This window comes from Phoca vitulina, unplaced genomic scaffold (assembly GCF_004348235.1).
Source record: "Phoca vitulina isolate PV1807 unplaced genomic scaffold, GSC_HSeal_1.0 scaffold65, whole genome shotgun sequence".
Classification (NCBI taxonomy): Eukaryota; Metazoa; Chordata; class Mammalia; order Carnivora; family Phocidae; genus Phoca; species Phoca vitulina.
The window spans coordinates 5,520,012-5,546,267 of NW_022589768.1; the positions used below are offsets into that span (position 1 = coordinate 5,520,012).

General features: G+C 53.2%; 1 protein-coding gene across 2 annotated transcripts in view; it reads right to left on the reverse strand.

The window, feature by feature from the left end:
* The window catches only part of SEMA4B (semaphorin 4B), a 36,584-nt gene extending 16,262 nt beyond the window's left edge, over positions 1-20,322 (reverse strand). Inside the window, exons 1-5 of one of the 2 annotated variants that reach the window (XM_032391970.1) lie at positions 20,200-20,322; positions 17,466-17,558; positions 13,250-13,407; positions 8,728-8,821; positions 7,991-8,221 (exon numbers count right to left, since the gene is read on the reverse strand). In XM_032391970.1, the coding sequence (XP_032247861.1) occupies positions 7,991-8,126 (136 nt within the window). In that variant the 5' untranslated portion in view covers positions 8,127-8,221; positions 8,728-8,821; positions 13,250-13,407; positions 17,466-17,558; positions 20,200-20,322. The remainder of the gene's footprint in view (positions 1-7,990; positions 8,222-8,727; positions 8,822-13,249; positions 13,408-17,465; positions 17,559-20,199) is intronic. The other variant, XM_032391971.1, reaches the window with a different exon arrangement.
* Between the last annotated feature and the right edge of the window lie 5,934 nt (positions 20,323-26,256).

Sequence of the window (26,256 nt, forward strand, 5' to 3'; positions counted from 1 at the left end):
CTCTGTCAAATAAATAATAAATAAAATCTTTACAAAAAAAAAAAAAAAGAAACTGGGACCATCAGGTATGGACAACCTCAATTTCCCACTGCCTCCCTATCTCCTCCGAGGCCAAGTCCCGTGTTGTCAACCTCTGCCTCTCAGAAAGCCGTTTTTTTCCTTCAATATTCAGCCTAGAAATCTATGTGCCTCCCTACTCTCCTTTGCAGCCAAACTCCTGAAGAGAAGAGCCGCCCAGAGCTGTCTCCATTCCTCACCTCCCACTCACCCCGACTGGGAGAGTCAGGCCTCAACCAGCCCCACACTCGCCAGGGGCCAGGCATCACCTCACTGCCAACCTTCAGACACTGAAGGGCATGGCCTCTGCAGCACCGGGCCTGGTGGAGGCCCCCTGTCCCCCGGTGTGGGCCACAATGGCCTCAAGGGTCACTTCCCGTCTCCCTGCCACTCCTTCTGGGCCTCCATCCCTCCAAGAGCTAATTTACCAGAGCATCTACTACACATTTTCAATGGATTGAATGCATGGAGTCCTGGCAAGGTGGTTGTGAAGGAGGCCTGACCACCTGAGGTTTTCAGGGGAGAGCTGCCTGCAATCAGCCAGTTAGGAAGAGTGGTGGAGCCGGGATTGGAACCTGGGCTGGCAGCTCTGGCGTCTGTGTCATTAACCTAACTGCCATCGCTCTGGAGTCTGCTCTTTCATGTTGTTCCCTGGGGTCTGCCCTTGGCCTCGAGATCACACACCCACACCCATCGCTTCAACAATCCAGACACTGGCGAACCCCAAATCTCGCCATCAGTGCAGATCTTCCATCCAGCGGGAGACTGGCCATGACCACCGCCCACCACTGCCCCCTTCGGCTTGGGCTCTCATGCCCTGCGTCACCCACTGGAAACCTGGACAGGTTCCTTCCTCCCTCTCCCTCACCCCACGGACATCCCATCCATAATCAAATCCTGCCAATTTTCCCTCCTTAATACTTGCCAAACCTATCCCATTTGCTACCACAGTCCTGAACCAGGCCACCCCCTTTCCCGCCTGGGATACCACGACAGCCCCCCAACAGGCCCCTGCCCCCAGCCCGGCCTCTGTGCTGCAGCCACAGGGCTCTCGGGGAACTGTCCTGGTCCATCAGGTATGGACAACCTCAGTGTGCCCCACCGTCCAAGCCCCTAACTCGCCAGCCCTCGCCACATCTCCCTCCCCTGCTTCAACGGAGAGACACCAAGCTGCAACTCAAGGTCCTATTTCTCTCGCCTTTACTCAAGGCCTGGAACGCCCTTCCTTCTCACCAATTCCTACTCATCCTGAGACTCAGCTTGGTTTCACCTCCTCCAGGAGGACTTCCTGAATCCCCAGCTGGGCGAGGGCCCCCTCTCTGCGCCCGTCACTTCCCCTTCACACCTCTCACGGTGCACCGGCCACGTGGTTTGCCGATGGCTTTCTGTGTCTGTCTCCTCCACCCAGTCGAGAGCTCCTTGAGGAGCAGGACGCGCTTATTCATATTTGTATCATCTGGCCAGGTAAGGTCCAAGGAACATGTCATTGAATGCTAAGTCCCAATTCAGGGTACTCTGATCCAGGGAGGGGTCTGAGATTCCAAGAGGACAGCCTAGAGGTCCCGAAGCCTCTCGCTCACAAGAGCGTGTCTGAGAAGCACTGCCCTGCTCAGCCCCCTCCCCAAAGCACTGAGCACTCAGTCCCGTGAGCTCGGGGCCCAGACAGAAGCGTGACAGCTGACAGACAGGAGAGAGGTCACAAGGGCTGCAAAGGGGAGCCGCACTGCCCACGTGTGAGTCCTGACTTATCACTGACCAGCTGTGCAGCTCGGAACAGGGACCTGCTGTCCCTGAGAGGGAGCCCTCACCGGGCTGCCGCAAAGACCAGATAAATGCAGTGTGGAAAAGTGCCAAGTCCTGCTCCCAGATTAGGGGGCCACCAACAATCAGGACTGACCCTATCCGTACCCGCCCCTGCTCCTCCTGCCACCCTCCTTTCTCCCCACCCTTGCTCTGAGTAAATACCCACACTCTGGCCACCTCAGCAGCCCACTCATGCAGAAGAGAGGGGACAAGGGCAGGTGGGGCTCCAGCCGCCCGGAGGCAGGAGCCCCTTTGAAGAGGTGGCTAGTGCTCAGCCCCAGATGCATGTTGCCAAGTGGACCGGGGGCCCAGCCTTGCCAGAACTTCAGAAGAACTGGAAAATTGGATTTTTACCTTACATTTCCTGAGTTTTAAATATCAGCAACTAATTAAGATTTCCTAAAACACTTGGAGGCCAAAGAAAATCTACTTCCGTGCTGGCTCTGGCCTGCCATCCCACCCCCCCGCCGCAGGATGCAAACCTGTGTCTGAGATGTTTGCTCCTGGTCTCCTGAGTGGACCGTACTTCCATCGTGGCCACACCATCCGGGGCCTCAGCCGGATCCCGTTCCCATCCAGGGAGTGACCTCCGTATGTCTCTTTACCAGATGGACAAACGTAACCTATCAACTATTCCAGGGCCAAGCTGGGCCATTCTGCTGCTTCCCCGCACTTCACAACTGAGGCTGGAAGCAGCTGTTCTAACGGACACAATGTGGTTCTCGAGTCAGAGAGCTGTAGCCCACAGCTTGACCCCAAACCTTTCTAGTCGCATGACCCTGACCGCGTGAGTTAGCTTCTCCAAGCCTCGGGCCCCCCACAGGATGCAGCGACCCCACCTCCAGCACCCGGCACACGGTGGGTGCCCCAACCTGGGCAGCTTTCTTTCCTGTCTGTTAGCACCCCTCAGAGGATGAGCAAGGGGAGGCCAAAAAGGAGAGGAGTCTGCTCATTTGGCCCCCGTTTAGTAGCAGTTATGATAAAATGAGAAATTTCTGTCTACTGGACCCACTGAAACCCCCTCCCCACAGCCCCACCTCTCTGAACCCTACTAACCGTCAAGATGGGCTTTTCAGAGGACCCATCAGTGCAGAGCAGAGAGATCCCACAGAGAACACGTTGAATGCTAAGTCCCAATTCAGGGTACTCTGGTCCAGGGAGGGGTCTGAGATTCCATTCAATCTCAGGGAGGCAGAGCCATATGCCTTGGACAAAATACTTCACCTCTCTGAACCTCAGCTGTCTTATCTGTAAAATGGGGATAACTTTACCCACCGTGTAGGGGGAAACAAGACAACTAAGCCTGGCGCCCACAGTAGCTCTATACCCACTACCTTACTTTCTACCTTCTTCTAGACACGAAACACTGCAACACAAACGCGAGGACACCGGTTGTGCCACCTCAGGGCTGCAGGTGGTCCTGCCCCGAACCGGAGAGGCTCACAGAGGAGTGGCGGCTAGAAAAGGACCAGGGAGACTGCATAGGGCTAGGCACAGAGAAAAGGCTCGCCTATGGCCTTGAGGATGGCGGGAGATGGGGTGGAGCCTTTACGGGACCTCGGGCATCTGTCCCAAGACGGCAAACTCCATGTGAGCCACTCTCCACCCTGGACACAGCGGAGCCTGGCCGGGAGGACAGAATGCAAGGAGGAGGGGCAGGGGCCCACGGGGGGGGCCCCATCAGAGGCCTCTCCACCCATCCTGAGCACCCACGGCAGGGTGGGGGTCGGGCCACAGCCTCTAGAAGGGGACAAAGGAAAGAGCGACTACATAAGCCGAGTCCAGCCTTTTCCCAGGCTCTGTGCCATCTTCTGTCTCCCTTGCGTGGAGGATGAACGTGCAGGTGTATCCAGATGTGCCCCCAAACTTGTGCAAGCTTAGAGTTTTGCTGGGCTGGCTTACAGGCATTTCGACACCCAGCTGAATGTGGGTTATGCACAGGGCAGAGTGGAACCAGTGAGGGGCAGGGCAGAGGGAGAGGTGCGGTCCACCCCCAGGCAGAGGAAGTTCTTAGGGGGAAAGAACAACTTCAAAGAGCTGAACCAGGAGCACTTAAAAAGTGCACTAAATTCAGCAGGACCCCTTGGGTGACTTGCTTTGTCTTCCACCCCAGAGCAGGGGGTGGGACCTGCACTATGCCATTCTCTGACCTGGCAGGTCTTGGCAGCTAGCAGCGGGCCTGCCTACAGCCAGCGCTCAGTGTCACCCAAATGGATGCAAATAACCTCACCAAGCGAGGCAGGCAGGGAATTTCCACCAGAGAGAACGGAGGCCGCTACCTTTTACTGGGGACGGAGCACGTGCCAGGCACTGGGCCAAACACTTTCCATACATTATTTCCTGTAATCCGCTCAGAGCCCTGGGAGATGGGTCCTGCCATTATCCCCGGCTTGCCCCAGGTGGTGCAGCTAGGGGGCGAGTGAGTCTTCAAAGCCCGGCTAGTAGCGCCCATAGTTCACAGCGCTTTCCACTTGGCTCTGAAGGGGCCACGAAGATGCCAGGCCCTGGGACAGAGCTGAAGACAAACGCTCATGTGGAGCTGAGGCCACATTCAGGAGGAAGGCCTGTCACCAGCCAGCAAGACTCTGAAAGTGGCCTGCACTGGGGGCTTCTCGGGGCAGCCCTGACCCTGGGTGTCCACTCCGGGGTCAGAGGACAGGCCGCTGATTTGTCCAATGCCCAGTTCCCCAGCTCAATGGGGTTTTGTTGACTGCAGTTCGCAAGGCCTATGGATTTATTTCCAATCTGGTTTGGAAACACTGTGTCCAGACCTTTCCAGACAGGCACTTCTGGGGCAGGGGGAAATTAATAACTCCTCTTAATTGCCCAAATAAGGGAACTCAATAAGACTTTCATGAGCCAAAGGAGGTTTGCTTTGTTTCTTTCTACACAGCCCGGCTGGGGGGCAGTGGCCTTGCCGCTCACACACCCGGCGCCATTCTTTCCACTCGGCAGCCCTCCTCTTCTTTTTTTTTTTTTTTTTTTTTTAAGATTTTATTTATTTATTTGACAGAGAGAGACACAGCGAGAGAGAACACAAGCAGGGGGAGTGGGAGAGGGAGAAGCAGGCTCCCTGCAGAGCAGGGAGCCCGATGTGGGGCTCGATCCCAGGACTCCGGGATCATGACCTGAGCCGAAGGCAGACGCTTAACGACTGAGCCACCCAGGCGCCCCGGCAGCCCTCCTCTTCTGAGCCTTTGGTCCTGGAACGTCAAACTACGCTTTCCAGCGCAAGAGAACCAAAATTCCACACACTTCTTTGAAGCATTCCTTCCACAGAGACAAGTAACTTCCCTTTAAGGCCTCTCCTTGTCCAGCTGGCCCTGGAGTCCCCAGTTCCCCTCCCACTCTTGGCCACTGGACGAGACCACAAATGGGGGATCCCCTCCTTCACGGTCCCAGGAATCTGCTGCGGATTAACAGCAATGAGGAGAGTTCCCTAGGAAGGACCCCACACACGAACTGGACGCTCCACTTCCAGAGACTTTGTTTCAAACCACAGACACAGCTCACTGTCCCTAGGCATCCGGGCCCTTGGGGAGCTTGGGTGGGAATGCAGTAGGGGAGGACAGGTAGCCTGAAAGGGAGGTGCAGTCTCTCCCTCCATGCCTCTCTCCCTGTTCTGTGAGGGAGGGGCCACGGGCCCTTGTGCCCAGAGTCCCCATGGTCACCTCAGGCCTACGCAGGATAGGCACGCTGCCAGGAACATCTAACAAGCCCCCAAAGATGAGGCAGGAAGCTGCCTGCAGCCACGCTCCAAAGGTGAGCCTGCCCAGTCACCAGGGCATTCCCCTCTGGGGCTTCCAATATCAAGGGCCAGGAGGAAGTCTAGGGAGGCAGGCCCTCTGGGGTGTGGTCCATATCAGTAAAGTATGGATGTGTGCTCACAAGTTCAGGTGCTGGGTGCTGCTAACTATTCCAGGGCTTTGGGGGGACTAGAGAAAGAGGCTCCCTCTGGGCAGACCCAGTCTCAGGAACACAGCAGAAGCTCTGTCTTCTTCTAGGAGCCACAGCTTGGAAAGCAGAGTATCGACTGCATTTCTAGGCCCTTTGAACCTCTCAAGGGACACCTTTGTGCCGTGCATCTGTGCCAGTCCTAACAGGGGAACCTGTGTCTCAGTGCTCTGGGAGTGTGGATTTTCACCTAAGGATCTGGGAGAGGGGAATGCACAGACATCCAGACCAGAGTACCAACTGACCTGTGCGGGGGACGCTGGTGTGCGACAGAGCCCGGCAACAGTCACAGATTTGTGGAAGTGGGCCAGGTCTGAGAGCTATGTGGGTAATAACCAAGTGTTCTAGCCGCTCTCAGGATGCAGGCCCTCTTGGTTCCCCCTCACGGCTCCCCAGTTCTGCCTTTCAGTTACCCTCTGGGTGGTCCCCGTCCAGTTCCAGAGCTGGACGCAAGATTAGCTGCGCTTGCGATGGCTCTGTGAGCTAGCCCAGGGCCATAAATGGAGTCCTCCAGAACATTTGTTCCCACTTTACTGCCCTCCTGCCAGAGCTAAGAGGGTCTAAGGACAAAGGGAGTTGTGGCCACAACCGAGAAAGTGGCAAGGCAGTAGGCCCGGGTCCGGATGCACTTGTTTATCCTCACTTAATGAGATGGAGCAGCACCCAAGGGACTGTGGTCAAATGAACACACCAGCGCCACCCCCACCCCAGGCAGTCACCCTGGCTCTGTGCAGGATTGCGGGAATGAAGCCTGTGCTTCACACTAACGATAATGCCAGCTACCACTTATGGAGCGGTTTCCATGTACCAAGCCCTGTCCTAAGGACTTTTCAAACATAAACTGATTTAATCCTCACAACCTTGAGGTATGTGCTATTATTATCCCATTTTAAAGATGAGGAAATCAAGGCCCGGGAAGAGTTAAGTAGCTTGCTCAAGGTCACATGGTTACTAAGTGGTGGAGGCAGGATTTGAACCCAGGCTATGTTCTCAGCACGGTCTTGCAATGTTTCAGACAGGGTTATTCAGGGCCACAAGCACCCTGAGTTAATCTAAGTGCTGATTCTGCTACTCTTCCCTTTTGTACACAGAATGTTTTCAGGGGTGGGGATGCAGTAGAGAGAAGGAAGTCCGGTCTCCTTTCAATATGTAACCTCTAATTCATACGTCTTTTATTCTAATTCTCCCAGTGTGACAACAAGTTAAAGGGCTTGGAGAAACAACATCTACCGAGCCCCTATAAAGCTTGTGCCCACAGAACTCAGCTAGTTTCATGAAATCTCCAAGACAGCCTTGCAAGGTACCTACAACTGTGCCCATTTTGCAGATGAGCAAACCAGGGCACAGGGAGAAGGGAATTACTAGCCCAGTAGTAGAAATGGGCTTGGAATCCGGGTCCCTCTGATTTCAAAGAGAAGCTGGAGAAGCAACAAGATGTAAAGGGGTAGGGACAGGGGAGAGCCAGGGGCCACAGTAGCAGGCATGAGCACCAGGTGAGGGACCTCACCAATGAGGATGGTACTCCCAGGAGGATTCTCTCTCAGGGCCTAGGAGTCACAGAGCAGCCCCCATCCCTGGTAGGATCGCTCTCGGGCCCCGGAGGGATCCCACCACGTTCGGGCCGGGGCAGCGCCGATAGGCCAGGGTGAAGGGCTGGGAGGGAAGATGGGACTCCTGTCCCGCTGCGGCTCGGGAGTCCTGCTGCGACTTGCTGGAATACCAGAACCCCAGTGTTTATGGGACGGCAAGCACGGTCCCCTCCACCCCGAGACGCCCTCGGGGGCGGCACCGCGGCTGGCTCTGGTCAGCATCAAAGACAAGCAGATGGGCAGGCGGACCAGCGGGTAGCCAGCACCGGGGGGGGGGGGGGGGGCTGCCACCGCCGCAAAGGACGCCCTACCGAGGGGCGAGCTTGGACGCTGAGCGGGCGCGAGACCCCCCCCCGCCCTCTAAAGGAAGGGAAGAAAGGGGCCCGCGGCCCCACAGTTGCCCTCTCCTCTCTCTCCCTCCCCGCAGCGCTCTGAAAGAAGGAGGGGTCCTAATGGACCCCAAGCCTCTGACAGGCCCCCTCCTCCCTCCTTCCTTTGTCACGGCAGCCTCCGCACAGGCACCTCCCGGCCGCCTCCCCTCCCCCCGACCCCAGCCCGCGCCCCCGCGGGGTCGCCCCAGCGCTCACCCAGAGGCAGGCTGATCCGAGGGGCGAGCGCCGGAGTCGGCGGCGGCGGCAGCAGCAGCAGGAGCAGCAGGAGTAGCGGCGGCGGCCGGGGCGGCAGGGCGCCCCGCGGGGCGCACGGTCGGCTCCCCCGGCCCATCGCGGAGCTCCGGACAGCGGGGAGCGACGGCGTCCTCCGGGCTCCGGCTCAGGTGGCTCAACTTGACTCGCGGGCTGCAGCCCCGCCCGCTAGACCTGAGGGGGGGTGGGGGGGAGCTACTGTCACGTGGCCCTCGGTGGGCGGGGCCGAAGGAGGAAGTCGGCGGCTGGCCCTGCCTCTCCCGCTCCGCTCCCGCCCCGCCCCCTGCTCGCTCGGGGCGCCGGAGGCCCGAGGGGTGGCCGCGTGCTGCGCGCGCTCGGTGCGCGCCTGGAGGACGCCAACCAGTCGCCGCCGAGGCCGCAGGAGCACGCGGGCGCGGAGAGCGGACCCGTGGTTCTTCTCCCCCGCCTCGCAGGCCCTCCCACCGCCTCCCCGACCCCTTCCGGCTCCTCTGCAACCCCCTGAGCGCGTGCCGTGGGGAAAACGTGTGGGTCTCTCTCCCTGGGCGCCTCCCGAGGGTCGGGCCTTGGTCTCCACCCCTTCCACCCCCCACGCTGGTGCTCCTGGCACCCACTTGCCCGTGACCAAATGAATCGGCCAAGCCCGTGCTGGTGACGAGGCTAGTTGCTTCTGAGCCTCACTTCTGCACGGGTCAACCCACCTTAGGTCTTGGCTGGGCGTTCACTCCAGGCTCAGAGCTTGATCTAGGTACCCTGCGGGGTCATCCCCGTCTAGATGTCCATACGAAGCCAAACCTTGGAGGGGCGGGCAAGATTAGCTTAAGTGGGATAACTACATGTAATGTACTGTGAAGGACGACTGACCTCCTCCACAGGCTGCACGTTGCCTGGCAGGTGAAAGTACTCCCTCAGGCTGGAGTGGAATCCCACAGGCACCCACCACACTCCTCCTGGCTCCTAACATCCTCAGGGATGGGGCTTAGTTCTGCTGAGACTGGACGGGGCGGGGGTCAAACTGCAGACTGGACCCCCTAGTGGGTCCCTATCAGCATTAAAAAAGCAGAATAGCCTAGGTGGCTCAGTCCCGTAAGCGTCTGCCTTCTGCTCAGGTCGTGATCCCGAGGTCCTGTGATCCAGCAGCAGGTCGGGCTCCCTGCGGAGGCCGCTTCTCCCTCTCCCTCTGCTGCTCCCCCTGCTTGTGCTCACGCGCGCTCTCTCAAATAAATAAAACTTAAGGAAAAAGGCAGAATAGCAAATATCAAAGTGCAATGATCACGGAAGATCAGAAAGTGTTGGGAAACGTGTTTCAACTTTTCCTAAAGGTGCACAGGATTGCAGTAAAATGTAATTCTTCCTGTACTTCAAGTCAAAGGTAGTTTGAAAACCTCCGCTAGGCTAGTCATTTCCTGGCAGTGGTGATGGTTTCTCCAGAAACTGGCTGGAAAGTTCCTCTTCACCCCCAGCCATAACTAGCCTCCTCAGAGCCACCACCTGTTGCTTTCACCCCACTGCCAGGGCCTGCCACTTCCTCCCCCACAGGGTGGCTGTCAGGAGATGGGCACAGCACCCACATGGTCCCAGGTCTCCTCTCCCAGTCAGGGTTCCTCATGCTCTGTGATTTCTGTACCTCCACCATCCTAACACCCTTCTGTGGACACGGTCCAGGCTAGTAGCACCCTTTTTATAAAGGGGCTCCCAGCACTGGACACACAATTCCACACAGGATGTGGGCAGCACCAACCACCAGAGGTTCTAGCATTGCAGGCCTTGGACACTTTCCCTCTATTAATGGTGTCAATCTGTTTCTTAGCCAATTATACTCAGGCTTCTCTCTGCAGTCAGGACCTCTGTCCCGAACTCCAGATGGCCTCAACATTTCTACCGGGCTGTCTTGTCCGACAGGCATCTCATATCCAACATGTCCTACACTAAGCTCCTGATCTCTCCCCTCTCCCTCCCCAAAATGGGTTCCTCCTATGTGAGCTTTCTCCATCTCATTTAAAGGCAAGTCCATCTTCAAGCTGCTTAACTACTTTCTTTCATTTCCTCACATCTGACCCACTAGGAAATCCATAATCTGACCACTCACCACCTCCCCGTGTGTGTGTGGGGTCACCATCAGCACCCTCTTTCTCCCGGTTACTGCAAGTTCCTCCTAACTGCTACCTCTGCTTCCCTGCAAACTATTCTCAACTCAGCAACCAGAATCTTTCTTTTTTTTTTTTTTTAAACGATTTTATTTATTCATTTGAGACACAGAGATACAGAGAGAGAGAGAAAGCATGAGCAGGGAGAGAGGCAGAGGGAGAGGGAGAAGCAGGCTCCTCGCTGAGCCAGGAGCCCGATGTGGGGCTCGATCCCAGGACCCTGGGATCATGACCTGAGCCGAAGGCAGACGCTTAACCATCTGAGCCACCCAGGCGCCCAACCAGAATCTTTCAAAACCAGTAAGGTCATGGCCGGAGGCCACTCCTTTGCTTGAAACCCTCCAAGGGTTCCCTGTCTCACTCAGAATAAAAGCCAAAGACTTACAGTGGTGTACAAGGCCCTGTGTCATCCTCACCCCACCACATCCTCCACTGCTCTCCCCCTACTCACTCTACTTCAGGCACACCCCCAACCACTCCTCTTAGGACCTTTGTCCTGGCTACTCCCTCTGCCTGGGGCACTCTTCCCCCAGATAGCCACATGATTGAGTCCCTTGCTTCCTTCAGATCCTTGCTCAAAGATCACCTTCTTGAAGAATCTGAACTTCCACCCATATCCCCTTACCTGGAGAAAATTTTTCAAAGCACTCATCACCTTTGCTGTGGTTTTTCATTATTGCCTGAAATCCCCACCTGACCCCACTCCCCAGCACCAAGAATGTTGACTGAGGAGGGCAGGGATTTTTTTTTTTTTTTTAAAGATTTTGTTTATTTTACAGAGAGAGAGAGAGCACAAGCAGGGGGAGCAGCAGAGGGAGGAGGAGAAGCAGACTCCCCGCCGAGCAAGAAGCCCTATGCAGAGCTCGATCCCAGGACCCTGGGATCATGACCTGAGCTGAAGGCAGACGCTTAACCGACTGAGCCACCCAGGCGCCCCAAAGGAGGGCAGGATTTTTGCTTATTCGGCTAGTTAACTAACATGGCCCAAGCTTCTAGAACAGTGCCTGGCATATGGCAGACCCTCAATAAGTACTGGCTACACGAATGAATGAATGAATGAATGGATGGATGTAACCCAAGAGTCATGCAATACTGCTGGCTCATGTCAGCTAACAACCAGAGCTACTTTTCTATATCAACTTTCATCTAGTAAAGAGTTCCCCCAAACCTCAAATTATGCAATTAACATTTTCAACCTAAGCACAGGACTTCATATTGATCTCCTTTAAATCTACTAGTTCTGGTCCAACTTTCATCCTATTGAGGTCATTTTGAGTATTCATTCTATTATCATAGAATTTGACTTCCCTTCCCAGTTTTGAATCATCAGTAAATTTGGTAATCATTTCTTAGCCTTTATCCGAGTCATTGATAAAAAATATTGGGTGTCAGGGGTGCCTGGCTGGCTCAGTCGGTAGAGCGTGAGGCTCTTGATCTTGGGGTTGTAAGTTCAATCCCCATGTTGGGTGTAGAGACTACTTAAAATCTTAAAAAAAAAAAAAAATACTAGATGAGCAGACCTATTACCCACTCCCCAACAAAAGGTACCAGGTGTCCTGGGGAAGGCAAGCCTGGGACATTTTGTTGGGCCAAAAAGCAAGGAAGTGATGAAAGACTAATGGGGTCACGTCAAAAGGACATGGGCCCAGCTTGATGACTAAACCTGAGATAATTTGAGACTCAAAAAGCATACTGAAGTAATGGGTCCTAATGTATCAAAATAAAACAATCCATTAGTCTGCAGTGAAACTCAGGAAAACACACAGAGAGAAAGAAAAGAGGTAGAAAGGAAGCTTTTCTTTATAGAAGAATGTTGGCTGATGAATGTAGAAGAAAGAGTAGACTTCAGAAAGCCTCGATTCAAGCAAGGGTAATCAGTGGATGCTAAGCCACTGGGTAGAAGATTTTTGGGAAACTGTATATGAACAAGGTCTCAAAGTCTGTCCTACAAGTGACTTACTAATTACCAAAAGGAAAATGTATCTCTGGGGCAGAACTCTGGCAGCCACTACCTTAACCAAGTGGCCTAAAGTAGCATCACCAGGGGCGCCTGGGTGGCTCAGTCAGTCAAGAGCCCGCCTTTGGCTCAGGTCATGATCCCAGGGTCTTGGGATGGAGCCCTTTGTGGGGCTCCCTGCTCGGCAGGGAGTCTCCTTCTCCCTCTCCCTCTGCCCCTCCCTCTGTTCATGCTCTCCCTCTCTCTCTCTCAAATAAATAAATAAAATCTTTAAAAAAATAAATAAAGCAGCATCACCAGTAATGCAAGTGCCTGATGCATTTACCTCCTGGTATGATGCAATAAGAAATACACAACATCATCGGTCCTTGGAGCACTTCTGGCAAACCCAGATCTAATGATAAGGACACAATCAGATACCAAAGAAAACTAGCTTGGACTCTTCAAAAAGCTCAACCCGGTGAAAGATAAAAAAGACAAGGGACTATTTTAGGTCAAGAAACGAAAAGAGACATGATAACCAGAAGAAACATGTGAACATTGATGGAATCTTGAAAGAAAAAAAAGAGAAAGCCATTCAGAATTGGGGAAAATGTTACGATGCACCGTGTCTTAGGTATTACGGCGCTATTGCTCATTTTCTTTGGTATGATAATGGCACTGTGGTTTTAGGGGAATGTTATCATCCTTCAGAGATGCCTGCTGAAGTTTGTAGAGGTGAAGTGTCATGTCTGCAACCTACTTTCCAATGATTCAGCAAAAATGTGTGTGTGTGTGTGTGTGTGTGTGTGTGTGTTAGAGTGAGTGTGACTGTCACAAAGTTTTAACAATTAGTTGATACAGAAAAGTTCCAGGTGTTTCAGGGGTTTGTAAGTTTTGGGGGGGAAAAATCAGATAGGAGGGGGACAAAAGCAGAGCCCAGGGCCACTAGAGACCTCTATCAGGGTGGAAACTGATCAATATCCTTTGTAGGTTGAACAACCAGCTATGTGTCCTCCGACCTGCACTCCTCAGCCCACATTTCTCCATATTATCCACAAGAATATTATGAAACAATTGTGAGAAACCTTGTTGAAATCAAGGTACTAGCTACCGCATTTCCTTTGGGCTTCTCCTTACCGTTCTTAACCGGAACAGGGGCTGGTGAGTGGCACGTGCTCAATTAGCAGCTGGTGGCTGCCCGGATCTCTGCATCAGCTCGCTCCCCAAATGGCAGCGAGGCTGGTGTGCCCCAGTGTCTTGGCAACACACGGGTTGTCTGGCTGCTCTGCTCATCCCTGAGGAGAAGAGGCAGAGGCTGATGCGGCCTTGCTTGGTGGGTAATTACACCCTGTTCGTGGTTGCTCAAATGCTTCAAGTATGTCGTATGCCAACTGGGTAGCGAGTCTCTTGAGGACAGTGACTAGTCATATCTTTGGAACCCCCACTGCCTAGCCTGGCACTCTAGCAGGGCTGACAAAATGAGGGACCTGGAGGAGTACCCTCCAATCCATGCCCCCAATATGGCAACCTCGGCCCTTGTGGGCTCCTCTGTCTTCCGTTAGCATGCTAATTTGTTCTCCCCCAGACTAGAAAAAACAGGAGGATGACTGACTGAGAGAGACCTCATTTGAGCTGACTTCCTGTGGGATAAAGAGCGGTTCCCAAGCCAACGCTGTGTGCCCTGCTCCCCTCTGCCACTCTTGGATGTAGGCAAGTCTTTCTTGGCCAGAACATCGGGGTTTATAAAGAGCTCAGGGGCGGCTTGGAAAGGCAGCATAAGAGCCGAAGAGAAAAGCAATGCTTCTGTGCCCCCAGCCAGCCAGATGAAGTCGTCAAGCCTGGCCCTCTCTTTCCCCATTCACACTCACACAGCCCTTGCCCTTTCCATCCTCCCATCCTCCCCTGGGTTTCTTCTCTCATCTCTCTCTGTCTCTCCCTCCCCGTCTCTCCTTTTCTCTCCCTCTCTCTGGCACAGACACAGACACACGTAGAAGGAAGACAAAAACACAAAAATGAGAGAGAAAATGTGTACGAGAATATATACAAAGGGGCCAAATGAAACTTCTCGATGGTGAGAGATGTTCAGACTAGGGGGCACATGCCTAGTAGGCAGAGAAGGAAACTTTAGGGATGACCAGAATATTCTCTATCTTGATCTGGGTGTTGATTTCACAAGTGTATACAAATGTTAACATGTTTTGAGCTGTACACTAAAGATCTGTGCATTTTCCGGTATGTAAATTCATATCTTATACCTGTTATCATGGGAAAAACAAAAAACAAAAACAAAGAAGCCAAAAGGTTAAAAAACAACAACAACTCACCTGTAGGATCAGGTGGGAGAAGAACAAAATGTGAAGAACTACAGGGGCACCTGGGTGGCTCAGTCAGTTAAGCATCTGACTCTTGATTTTGGCTCAGGTCATGACCTCAAGGTCGTGGGATCGAACCCTGTGTCGGGCTCCGGGCTCAGCATGGAGTCGGCTTGGGATTCTTCTCTCTCCCTCTGTCCCTCCCCTACTCATACACTCTCTAAATAAAATCTTTTTTTTTTTTTTTTTTAAGATTTTACTCACTTGAGAGAGAGAGCGAGCAAGCATAAGCAGGGGGAGGGGCAAAGGGAGAGGGAGAAGCAGACTCCCGGCTGAGCCAGGAGCCCGACACAGGGCTCGATCCCAGGGCCCAGAGATCATGCATGACCTGAGCCAAAAGTAGACGCTTAACCACCTGAGCCCATCTGAGCCACCCAGGCGCCCCAAGTAAATAAAGATTTTTTTAAAAAGATGAGAAGAGCTACAGAAGAGGGAGAGAATGAAGAGAAATAAGAGGCAACAAGAGGAGAAGAAGGGTAAAAAGGTAAAGCACACAAACTCATGTGCCCATTGCCTCTCTAACCTGCTTAGCACAGAGGAAGACGGCCCGGGCCTAGGCCGGGCAGAGTGCTGGCAGGGCCATGGTCAGGACACTGCCAGCTTCCCAAGCAATCACTCAGCGTTCATCGTCTGCAGGTACAGGCCCTGCCCAGGTGCAGGCCAGCCACGTCCTCGGGCACGGATGGCTCCTGCCAGGCAGCCCCTGGCCAGGCCCGCCTGCTCTCATTCCCACCCAGGGCAACCTTGCTTTCCAGCTCCCACAGTTCTACTCTGGGAGTCACTGCTTTGTTTGTTGGCCACGGGGGAGGGGCCTCCTGCCAAAGCCCGGTGAAGCCTGAACCCAGAGGTCCCATCCACCCCCGCTCTGGAGTGGCACCGTGCTCCTCCCCGTCCCGGGCTCTGCTGGCAGGCTGCCTGGCCAGGCCTCACAGACACGCACGGGCTGCGGCCCAGCTCCCCGGGCCTTGGCCCCCTGCCACCATCCCCTCGTAGCCCTGGGCCGTCCTCTGATGGCAGGCTGCAGCTGCAGCTGCCCCCCCACGCCCTGGCTGGGCACGCTGCTGGTGTCTCCTCCCCAGGGGCCGGGCAGCGGCATCAATACATTTTGATGAGGAAGCGACACCAGCTGGCACACTGTGTGTGCTTTTAAATCGGCCAGTGACTTCCAGATCCTGGGGGCTGGGAGCCTCCCGGGGGCAGCGCCCTCCGCAGCACAGGGCCTTCACGGGGGCCAGCACCAACGCTGCCTTCAGGCCTCGTGGGCAGCTTTTAACCAGCGTCTGGCAACACATGGGAATGGCCTCATCCCCGCCCCCCACTCTGTTCTGACCCCTCCACGGGTCCCTGGGTTTCTGGCTCTGGTAGGTGGTAGGATGCAGCTGCGAAGCACGCCAGTTCTGTCCAAAGAATGTCAGCACCATCTGTTACTCTGTGGGCTGTGAGGCAGCCACACGATGTCCCTGAGCCTCAGCTTCCTCATCTGTGAGATGGGCACGCCAGCACTCCCTCCCGGGGCTGAGCAGAACTGAGCAGAGTCCCTGACATCCGGGCACCGGTGGTGAGGCCCCCGGTGAGCGCCCCCCAAGCAGAGCCAGGCTTCCTGAGGCGGCGGCTCGCCTCCCCTACCCGCAAGTTGCCACGACCTCGGTAACTTAACCGTCTTACGCGCCCGGCCCCGAGGAGCCCCTTCTGGCCTCTCCCCTCGGGTTCAGCTGCCTCCTGCAAGCCCAGTGCTGAGTCTGCAACTCTCCAGGGCAGAAGGAACCGGCCTGCCCAGCCCGGGCCCCGCCGCGCTCCCTGTGGTGAACAGCCTACCCCCCGCCCCAGTGCCAGCCCCGCCGGGGCCTGTTGGGGCCTGAGTTGGCCACTCCCTGGGAGGGGACCCCCCTGCCCCACAGGGCTGGGGTGCAACCAGCAGGGCTCAACCTGTCCCAGTCCTGACAGGGTAGAACATGACGTTACCACTGTCACTCCCCTGCCCCCAACACCAGTTGCGGGGGGCGGTGGGGGGGCCTGTCTGCCTGGGCCTGCAGTCCTGCTCACAGGGGGCGCCTAGGGGGCCTGGGTGGTTGGCCTGGCTGACGCTTGGCACCTGCCACCCGGAAGAGGCACAGTGACTGCTCAGGGACTCTCCTTCTCTGACACCACAGCACCCACTCTTAGGTGGGAGGTAGATGTTCTAAGGATCCAGGAAAGCTTGGTTTCCATTTTGGCTTATCAGGCCTGAGGCCCCTCCCTTCCCAAGATGCCAAGAAATCAGGAATCCATTGCCCCCTTTGCCACCAAGTTCTTCCTCCTTGAATCCCACTCTGAGCTCCAGACTCCTGGCCATTGCCCCATGAAGGGAAAGAAGGCCCGGGTCAGGGCCCCTCCTCCACCCCAGGAAACTAACCTCCTTTCCAGAAGCCCAAGGCTCTCCCTTCACAAAGATGAGGGGCTCTCTGACCCCTGTAGTTTCCTGGTCACCTCGGGTCACCCGGTGGCTGCCAGAGAGATCACCTTGCTCTTGGTTCCACTGCTTCCTACAGAGTGGGCCAAGACAGGCGAGCCCATCAGGGTGGTGGGGGATAGACAGGCAGGGTCCACGGATTTCCTGCAGCTCCAAAGAGAGGACTACTGTCCTGTCTGGTCATGGTGGAGGGAGGTGTCCCCACCTGCCACACCCTAAAGCAGTGGTATTAAGAGACAACACTCACAGAGCTGGTGTGGGGACACCAAAGATCCGTGCTGTGACAACTGTCTTGCACACAGGCACCCTGGCCCAGGACTCCCGGCAGCCCCATCAATGCGTTGTGAGGAAGCATTAGGCCGGAGGACACTCTGAGGCTCCAAGTGGGCCCAGCTTGTCCGAAGCAGAGGAGGGTCTCTAGGGGACCTGGGCCCGGGGCCTGGACCACCCAGCTGCATAGGCAGAGCTCCAGCTCCTCCAGCTGTGGTTTCTGCAGGGACCCCACAAACCCCCTGAATGAGAGCAGGCCCACCTTGCTCTTCCCAGGCTCTTCCTCTGTGAATTCTGCCTCAGTTCTTTCATGACAGCATGAGCAGCAAGGGCGGGCTTCAGGGAGCTATGAACCCTAAGAATGATATGTGGTCTCTGGTGAGAGCAGAGCTTTCATCTGCTTTCAAAAAGATCACTGTTCCCTTCCCCCTACAAAAAAAAAGGTAAAGAACCGGGGCACCTGGGTGGCTCAGTGGTTAAGCGTCTGCCTTCGGCTCAGGTCATGATCATCGAGCCCCGCATCAGGCTCCCTGCTCCCTGGGAAGCCTGCTTCTCCCTCTCCCGCTCCCCCTGCTTGTGTTCCCTCTCTTGCTGTGTCTCTGTCAAATAAATAAATAAAATCTTTAAAAAAAAAGGTAAAGAACCATTTCTTTGAGGTATGCTAATCTGCAGACCCAGGCACCTTTCACAATTAGCCTTTATCAGGTAAAAAGAAATTATTTATCTCATTTTTGGAGTAGTTTTATAACCTTGACATGAATTGCTTGGCAAACTATTTCACCTAAAGCAAAGTTGACGTTTGTAAGGCTATTACTGAATACTTACTACTCACTGAGGCAGACACTGTGCTGAGCTTTTTCTGTTCAATCTTTTATGTAATTCTCACAACAGAGAGAGATAGGAATTACTATATCCCCACTCCCGAGGTGAGAAACTGGGGCACAGAGAGGTTCAGGGACTTCCTAAGGTCACACAAGCAGTAAGTCAGGAGTAGCACCAGAACCCAGATCGGACTCCAGAACCTGTAGTTAGAATTTCAACCAGGGTTTTGTCTCAACTTACAGCCATCCTCTTCCTAATCATATAAACTGCTGTCCCTTTCCTTCCTTCCTTCCTTCCTCTTCTCCCCCATTCCCTCCCTCTTTTATTCCCTTCCTTCCTTCTTTCATCCGCTCAACAAATCTTTCTTGTCCACGTGTTACCTTGTAAGCGCTGCAGAAACTGAAGGAAACAGACAGGTCGCTGCCTTCATAGAGTTTACAGTTTATCTGGGTCCCTAAAACTCTTCTTTCCCGAGAATCCCCATCCTGGGCCACATTTGTCTAGACACTTTCAGTCACTCATTCCTTTGTCTCCCAACAAAGGTACTGGCCAGGGCCCCCTCGGCAGAGCCCCAGAAGGGCTCCCAGGCGGTGCAGGCTAGACTCACGCTGTTTTCAGCTGATTTCCGGAGCCGCTCCTCTGGGCTCCGCTGCCCTGTGCTCAGATTTCCATTAAGGCACGCATTGTGCTCTAGTGACATGCTCATTTACACGTCACATTTCTCTCTGGCCATCTCTTTTACAAGCTTCTTGAGTGTGGGGACCAGGCCTGCCTAACGCAGGTTTTTAATCTTCTGCCCCAGTGCAGAGCTTGCAAACAGTGGGTACCCAGTAAATGTTTAATAAATGAATACGTGAGTTTTCTGCTCTAGCTGACTCCCTCGAATCATTTCCAAATGATTCATTCAAGTGTTCCTTCCTGGATCTCTCTTCCCACCTCCCTCTTAACTTTTTCAAAGGAAAAGGCACCTCACTGATGGGGGAAGTCCCACTTCCCTGCTTTAGGGCAGCCAAAGGGTGCTCATACAGTCTGAACAGATCTGTTGGCTTCAGAAGAAACGGTATTTTGGAGAGCTGCTGAATGCGCGGCTCCTGGGGCTTTATTTAAGGCCATCCTGTCAGATATCATATTAAAGCAAGAGCCCCAAGGCACAGGACTGACGCACAAGGGAGAGGGGTTCTTTCAGCTCTCCCCAAGGCTCCAGCCTCCACGGCCCGTCTTTAGGTCACCTGTCACCAAAAGCTTGAGCCCCAGGGTTGCCAGGGGACTTATCCCAGACTTCCCTGAGCTTCAGTAAAATAACCAAAAAAGCAACAGCCATAGCCTTTAAGTCAGGATACTGGCCTCAAATGCTGACCTTCCCAACCCACTGTCATCTTGGGAAGTAATTTAACTTCTCTGGGTCCAGTTTCTCTTATGAAAGTAAGAAGGTGCAACTAGGTGGATTCCTAAACCTCTTTCAGTTCTAAAGCATCAATGGAAAAAAAAAAAAAAAAAAAACACCACAATTTTTAAAAAAAGTATGCCCTTCACCGTTCTTGCAGCATTTGACTCTTAACAAGAATCCTATGATTCCTAAGTCAAATTACTCACAATCAGGTTGGGAAATATGAGCAGAGGGCTGAAGACCTTCCCCGGGGGATGTAGGGATTCTGAGTCTTTTGGCCAGACCAGAACGACTCCAGAGTGGCCACTAGATCAGCCTCATTTCCAGGATCCCAACGTCTTTCCTTCCTAACCCCTACATCCACGTGTCACTCAGACAGAAACAGCCAGGACAAAAGCCTAATTCAAAGGCCACACCACGACCATTACGAGGAAGGGCCCAGGCTTTTTCCAAATCCCAGATGATTTCCCCCCCGCCCGGGCCAGGATTCCCGCCTCTCTCTCCGTTCCAGATCTGCGAGTAAGGAGTAGGTTTAAGGCACTGCTAGAAGGACTCCGCGCCGAGGCCTCGGGTGGCCATGGGAACGAGCGCCCAGCCTCCCGCGCTGCCATGGCAACGAGCTCCCCCAGTGGCTGGCGCCGGTGCCCATCAGAGCGTGCAGGTGGCGCCCTCTCGGGAGAGGGGCCCGGCGGGAAGCGGGGGCGGCGGCGGCGGCCTCGGCGGCCTCGCCCTCGTCCGTCCCTCTCCCAGGGCCTCGGCTCCCGGCCGCCCTGCCCCCCGCGCCTACCTGCGAGGGTCACGGCCCCCGCGCGACCACCGCCCCCGGCAGGGCCACCTCTCCGGCGCGGCTCCTCTTCCCGGGCCGCCCCCAGGCTCGCCCCGCCTGCCTGGCCGGCCCGACGCACTCCCGGGGGACGCAGTGTCCCCGCGCACACCCTCCGTCCCGCGCGGCGTCCCCGGAAATGCGGGGCCGCGGCCAAGCCCCGCCCCGCCCCGCCCCTGTTTATGGGAACTGTCCGGAGGCGCCCTCGGGCTCGCCCGCTGCCCAGCAGGGCCCCGCCGCTGCCACCCGCCTCGGGCGGGGACGGCCACTCCGCACTCGCCGCTGTGCCCGCCTCCCCCAGTCGGGACCTGGCCGCACGACAGCTCGCCAGCCCCAGGAGGCGCGGGGTCTGCGGGGCTGCGCCCTCCCCGACCTTGGGAGGCCCGGCCTCGGCGGTCCAGGGCCCCGTAGGGGACAGGCTCACTAGCTGGAACCGGCGCGCGGGGGTTGGACTCCTTCCTACTACCTACTTTTAGGTGGTAGATCTACTACCACCTAATGGGCTGTGTTACCTAGGGCGGGCTCCTTAACCTCTCTGAGCCTCCAGTTCTCTATCAGCAAAGTGGGCATCAGAGCAGTAGAGACCTCACAGGGTTGTGGTGAGAAATGCAATTATGTAGGCATGCAACTGGCACATGGTCAGCGCTCAATAATGGCAGTATTGTTTCCAGTACGAGGCAAGTGAGAGCCGAGCTCAGAGCTACCGCCACGAAACCACCCACGTCTCCGCCCGCGGTGAATACTGCTCACCGCATCCCTTTAACCTGCAGTGGGCCACGCGGTGAGAGTGAAACCCAACGAAGAGATCTGCGGGAGGGGTGAGAGAGATGGTTATAAATATCCAGCATTTATCAAGGGACCTTGGCTCGTCCCTCTCCAGGCCCTGCATCCTGGCTCTATCTTCCAGGAAAGCAACAGCCGCTCTCAGGGCGGTTCCTGAAACAACCAGTTCTGGGCGTGTTCGTGGCTGAGCCGGCCCGAGCTGGCTGGTCCAGGGGATGGAGAAACCGGAGGGCAAGTGTCAGCCTTTTCCCCCACCTGGCAGGCCGGGCCAGGCTTAAGTGCCTCCGCACCGGTCCTCTGCCGCCTTCCCTCCAAGGCACTGCCAGACTCCCCCACATAGTGCTCCCCCATAAATAGATAGAGTGGTCTGTCTACATATTTACTACCAAAATGTTGGAAAACAAAACACAATGAAGAATACCCATAATTAGGGGCGTCTGGGTGGCTCCAGCTGTTTAGCCTCGGACTCTTGATTTGGCTCAGGTCATGATCTCAGGGTCGTGGGATCCAGCCCAAGTTGGGCTTGGGGAGTCTGCTTGAGATTCTCTCCCTCTCTCTCTGCCCCTCCACCCTGCTCTCTCTCTCTAAAGTAAATAAATAAAATCCTTAAAGAAACAAACAAACAAACCCATAATTTCACCTGCCAGACCAGAATGACTCCAGAGTGACCACTAAAGCAGCCTGGGTCAATATTTTCTAAAACTGCTTTTGAGAAATAATTTATATGTAATAAAGCTCACAAATCTTAAGTGTAGTGAGTTGATATTTTGGTGACTATCCTGTCTCTTTTCTATGCATAGTTTGCATTTAAAACTTTTAGAAAAAGGGGCTGCCTGGATGGCTCAGTTGCTGGAGCATACAACTCTTGATCTTGGGGTGTGAATTCAAGCCCCATATTGTTCATGGAGCTTACTAAAACAAAAACTACCCCCAAACCCCCAAACAAACAAACAAACAAACAAACAAAAAACTTTTAGAAAAAGGATTATTCAGTGCGTATTCTTTTAGCACTTTTCCCTAGGACAGCAGTATATCACAGCACTTTTCCATAACATTAAAAATTCTCGGGGCGCCTGGGTGGCTCCGTCGTTGGGCATCTGCCTTCGGCTCAGGTCATGATCCCAGGGTCCTGGGATCGAGCCCCGCATCGGGCTCCCTCCTCAGCGGGAAGCCTGCTTCTCCCTCTCCCACTCCCACTGCTTGTGTTCCTGCTCTCGCTATCTCTCTCTCTGTCAAATAAATAAATAGAAATCTTTTTAAAAAAAATTCTCGCATACCTTCATTTTTAATGTATTCTATCACGGGAGCGTAGCATACTTTTTTCTTTTTTTTTTTTTGCGTAGCATACATTTTTAACCAGGTCTACTACTGGGCATCTCTCTTGTTTCTAATTGTTCATTATGGTAAGTAATATCCCTATGAGCATCCTTATCAATAGGCTTTTCCATACTCCCTCAATTATTTCTTTTTGTGTCCGTATTCTTCCTTCCTCCTCATCGTCCACACTTAGGAGTAAAACATGCTGCATTTATAGCCAAGGTAGTGCACTTCATTTGTGTAAGACTTTAAAACTGGTCCATTAGTTTTATTAGCACTGCCTTCCCAACAATGGGGGGAAGGGACAGGAGCAGATGCTAAAATTCAGCACCCTCGAGTTCCCACCACAGAGCCCATTGTGTCTCTCTGAGCCAGAGCTGCTCAGAGGAGCTCCTGGAACCTAAGCCTCCCCCATGAGGCCTCAGAGCTCCAGAGGGCTTAGGCAACGGTGACCGCTTCCGTCCCCAGACCAGCCTCAAGCCCTCAGGAAAAGAATGCTGTCCATGACCTCCCCTTCCTTCTCTCCCTATCATCCTTTCTAACTTCCTCTCCCCCCTCCCTTTTCCGCCCCTTCTCCCAGTCCCTCTTTCCTGCCTCCCCAGCTCCAACCTTCTTCCAGCCTTCTAATGGAGAAAGGGAAAAATCTTTAATGCATTGAAAAAAGACCTTACCTTTAATGTTATTGATCCCCCTTCCCCACTCCCACCCCCTTTCCTGGCTGTGGGACCTCAGGTGCAGAAAGGCTTGAGTTAATCACCTCAGTTCCCAGCACAGGGTCCCTTGATTAATGTAGCTGTTCATTTCCTTTTATCCACTCCACTCCTCCTCCCTCTCCTTCCCCCGTAGGCTACCATTCTAAGATGTTTAATATACATGCCTTTGTTCCTACACATTCTTGCAGAATGCATTGTAGAACTGCATGCATATACTTTTAAAACACTTCTGTATTTTGAAATAATTAGGGACTCCCAAAAAGCGACAAAAATAGTACACAGCATCCTGAAAACACTCCCCCTGACTCCTCCCAATAGTGATATTGTATAGCTGTACTGCAATAGCAAAACCAAAGAAACTGACATTCGTATAATATTGTTAAACAGAAGACGGACTTTATCATTCAGTTTTCACCAATTTTCATAATGCCCTTATTTGTGTGTGTGTGCATAGTTCTATTTGATCCCATGAACACATTTGTGTAACCTCGGCCATAATCAAGATACAGAAATGAGGGCGCCTGGGTGGCTCAGTCGGTTAAGCGACTGCCTTCGGCTCAGGTCATGATCCTGGAGTCCCGGAATCGAGTCCCACATCGGGTTCCCTGCTCAGCGGGGAGTCTGCTTCTCCCTCTGACCCTCTTCCCTCTCGTGCTCTCTGTCTCTCATTCTCTCTCTCGCAAATAAATAAATAAAATCTTAAAAAAAAAAAAAACTTAAAAAAAAAAAAAGATACAGAAATGTTCCAATACCACAAAGGGTCTCCTTCATGGCACTCTTTCATAGTCACACTCCCCCCCCTTTTGATCCCCAAGCCCTGGCAACCACTAATCCCTTCCCCATCTGAATTGTTTTGTCATTTTGAGAATGTTATATAAATAAAACCTTTTAAGATTGGCTTTTCTTACTAACCATAATGCCCTTATGATACATACAGGTCATTTGGGGCTATTACAAATAAAGCTAATACGAGCATTCATGTAAAGGTTTTGTATAAACGTAAGTTTCATTTCTTTGGGATATATGCCCCAAAGCAGCCATTCATTGTCTTGTGGTAAGAGCATGTTTAGTTTTATAAGAAATCACCACATTATTTTCCAGAGTGACTGTACCTTTTTACATTCCCATCGGGAACACAGAAAAGATCCAGTTTCTCTACATCCTTGCCAGCATTTGGTGTTATCACTGTTTTAGTTTTCAGCCACTCTAATAGGTGTTACAGTGATAGCTCATTGTGGTTTTAATTTGCATTTCCCTGATGGCTAATGATATTGAACATCTTTTTTTTTTTTTAAGATTGATTTATTTGAGAGAGAGAGAGAGAGCTCATGCACACAGAGGGAGAGGGAGAGGAGAAGCAGATTCCCCGCTGAGCAGGGAGCCGATGTGGGGCTCGATACCAGGACCTTGGGATCATGACCAGAGCCAAAGGCAAATGCTTAACGGACTGAGCCACCCAGGCGCCCCTGAACATCTTTTCATGTGCTTATTTGTCATCTGTATCTCTTTTTTTAATAGGTTTTATTTTTTTGAAAAGACTTTATTTATTTATTTGAGAGAGAGAGAGAGTGCACGCACAAGCAGGGGGAAGGGCAGAGGGAGAGGGAGAAGCAGGCTCCCCACTGAGCAGGGAATCCAACTTGGGGTTCCAGGGGCTCGATACCAGGACCCTGGGATCAGGAACTGAGCTGAAGACAGATGTTTAACTGACTGAGTCACCCAGGCACCCCACCACCCGTATCTCTTCTTTGGTGAAATGTCTGTTCACGTCTTTGGCCTATTTCTTGGATTGTTTTGTATATTTAATTTACATAAATGACATCTTGTTATATACCTCATTCAGTTCTTTTTTTTTTAAGATTTTATTTATTTATTTGTCAGAGAGAGAGAGAGACAGGGAGCGCACAAGCAGGGGGAGCGGCAGGCAGAGGGAGAAGCAGACTTCCCGCTGAGTAGGGAGCCCGATGCGGGCCTCGATCCCAGGACTCTGAGATCATGACCTGAGTGGAAGGCAGATGCTTAACGGACTGAGCCACCCAGGCGTCCCTCATTCAGTTTCTTAGTGTTTTATTTCTCAGACCCGTCCATGCTGTTCTGGGTACATCTAACCTACTGCTCCTAGCTGCCTCAGGGTGCGCCCCCAGGGTGTACATCCGCATTTTATCTATCTACTTCCCCAGGAATGGACACCCAAATTGTTTTCAACTCCCCACCCTGGTAAATAACTCTACAGTGAATGTCTTCTTGCCTCTCTACCTTGTAAGAGTTTTCTTTGAGATTATTCACAGGGTATGACTTGCTCTGGAGTCACAGGCCACCCTCTCCACAAGCCCACCAGCCGTGGACCCCTGTACTCTCCCAATTCCTGGCATTATCCAGCTGTCTCATTTTAACAATCTAAATGATATAAAGCTATAACATTGTTTTATCTATCTATCTATCTATCTATTTATCTATTAAGTGGGCTCCACACCCAGCGTGGAGCCCAACGTGGGGTTTGAACTCAGGACCCTGAGATCAAGACCTGAGCCAAAATCCAGAGTCGGATGCTTAACCGACTGAGCCACCCAGGTGCCCCTATAATGTTGTTTATCGATCAACTTTACCTGCGCGCCTGGGTGGCTCAGTCGGTTAAGCATCGGCCCTTGGCTCAGGTCGTGATCTTGGGTTCCTGGGACTTAGGGTCCTAGGATGGAGCCCTGAGTACTTCTCCCTCTCCCTCTCCCCCCCGCCCCCACTCATGCTCTCTCTCATTTGCATGCTCTCTCGCTCTCAAATAAATAAAATCTTTTAAAAAATTAAAAAGAAATAAATCTTACCAAGGCACAATTTGCATTCAGTAATATTAACACATTTGACATATATGTACTTGTAAACACAATCCAAATAAAAATGTGAAACATTTTCATCACCCCAAAATGTTCCCTGTGCCCCTTGCTCTCAATCTCCCCTCCCTGCTCCCCACAGCCACCAATCTGATTTTTATCACTACAGATTACTTCTGCCTCTTCTAGAACTTCATATAAACGCAACTCTACAGCATGTAGTCTTTTGTGTCTGGTTGCTTCCACACGGCAAAATATTTCTGAGAGTTGTGTCAACAATTCATTCTTTTTTATCATTAAATAATATTTATTGCACGAATACCGATTTGTCTCACCTATTGATGAACATCTGGGTTGTTTCCAGTTTGGGAAGTTTGGGGGTC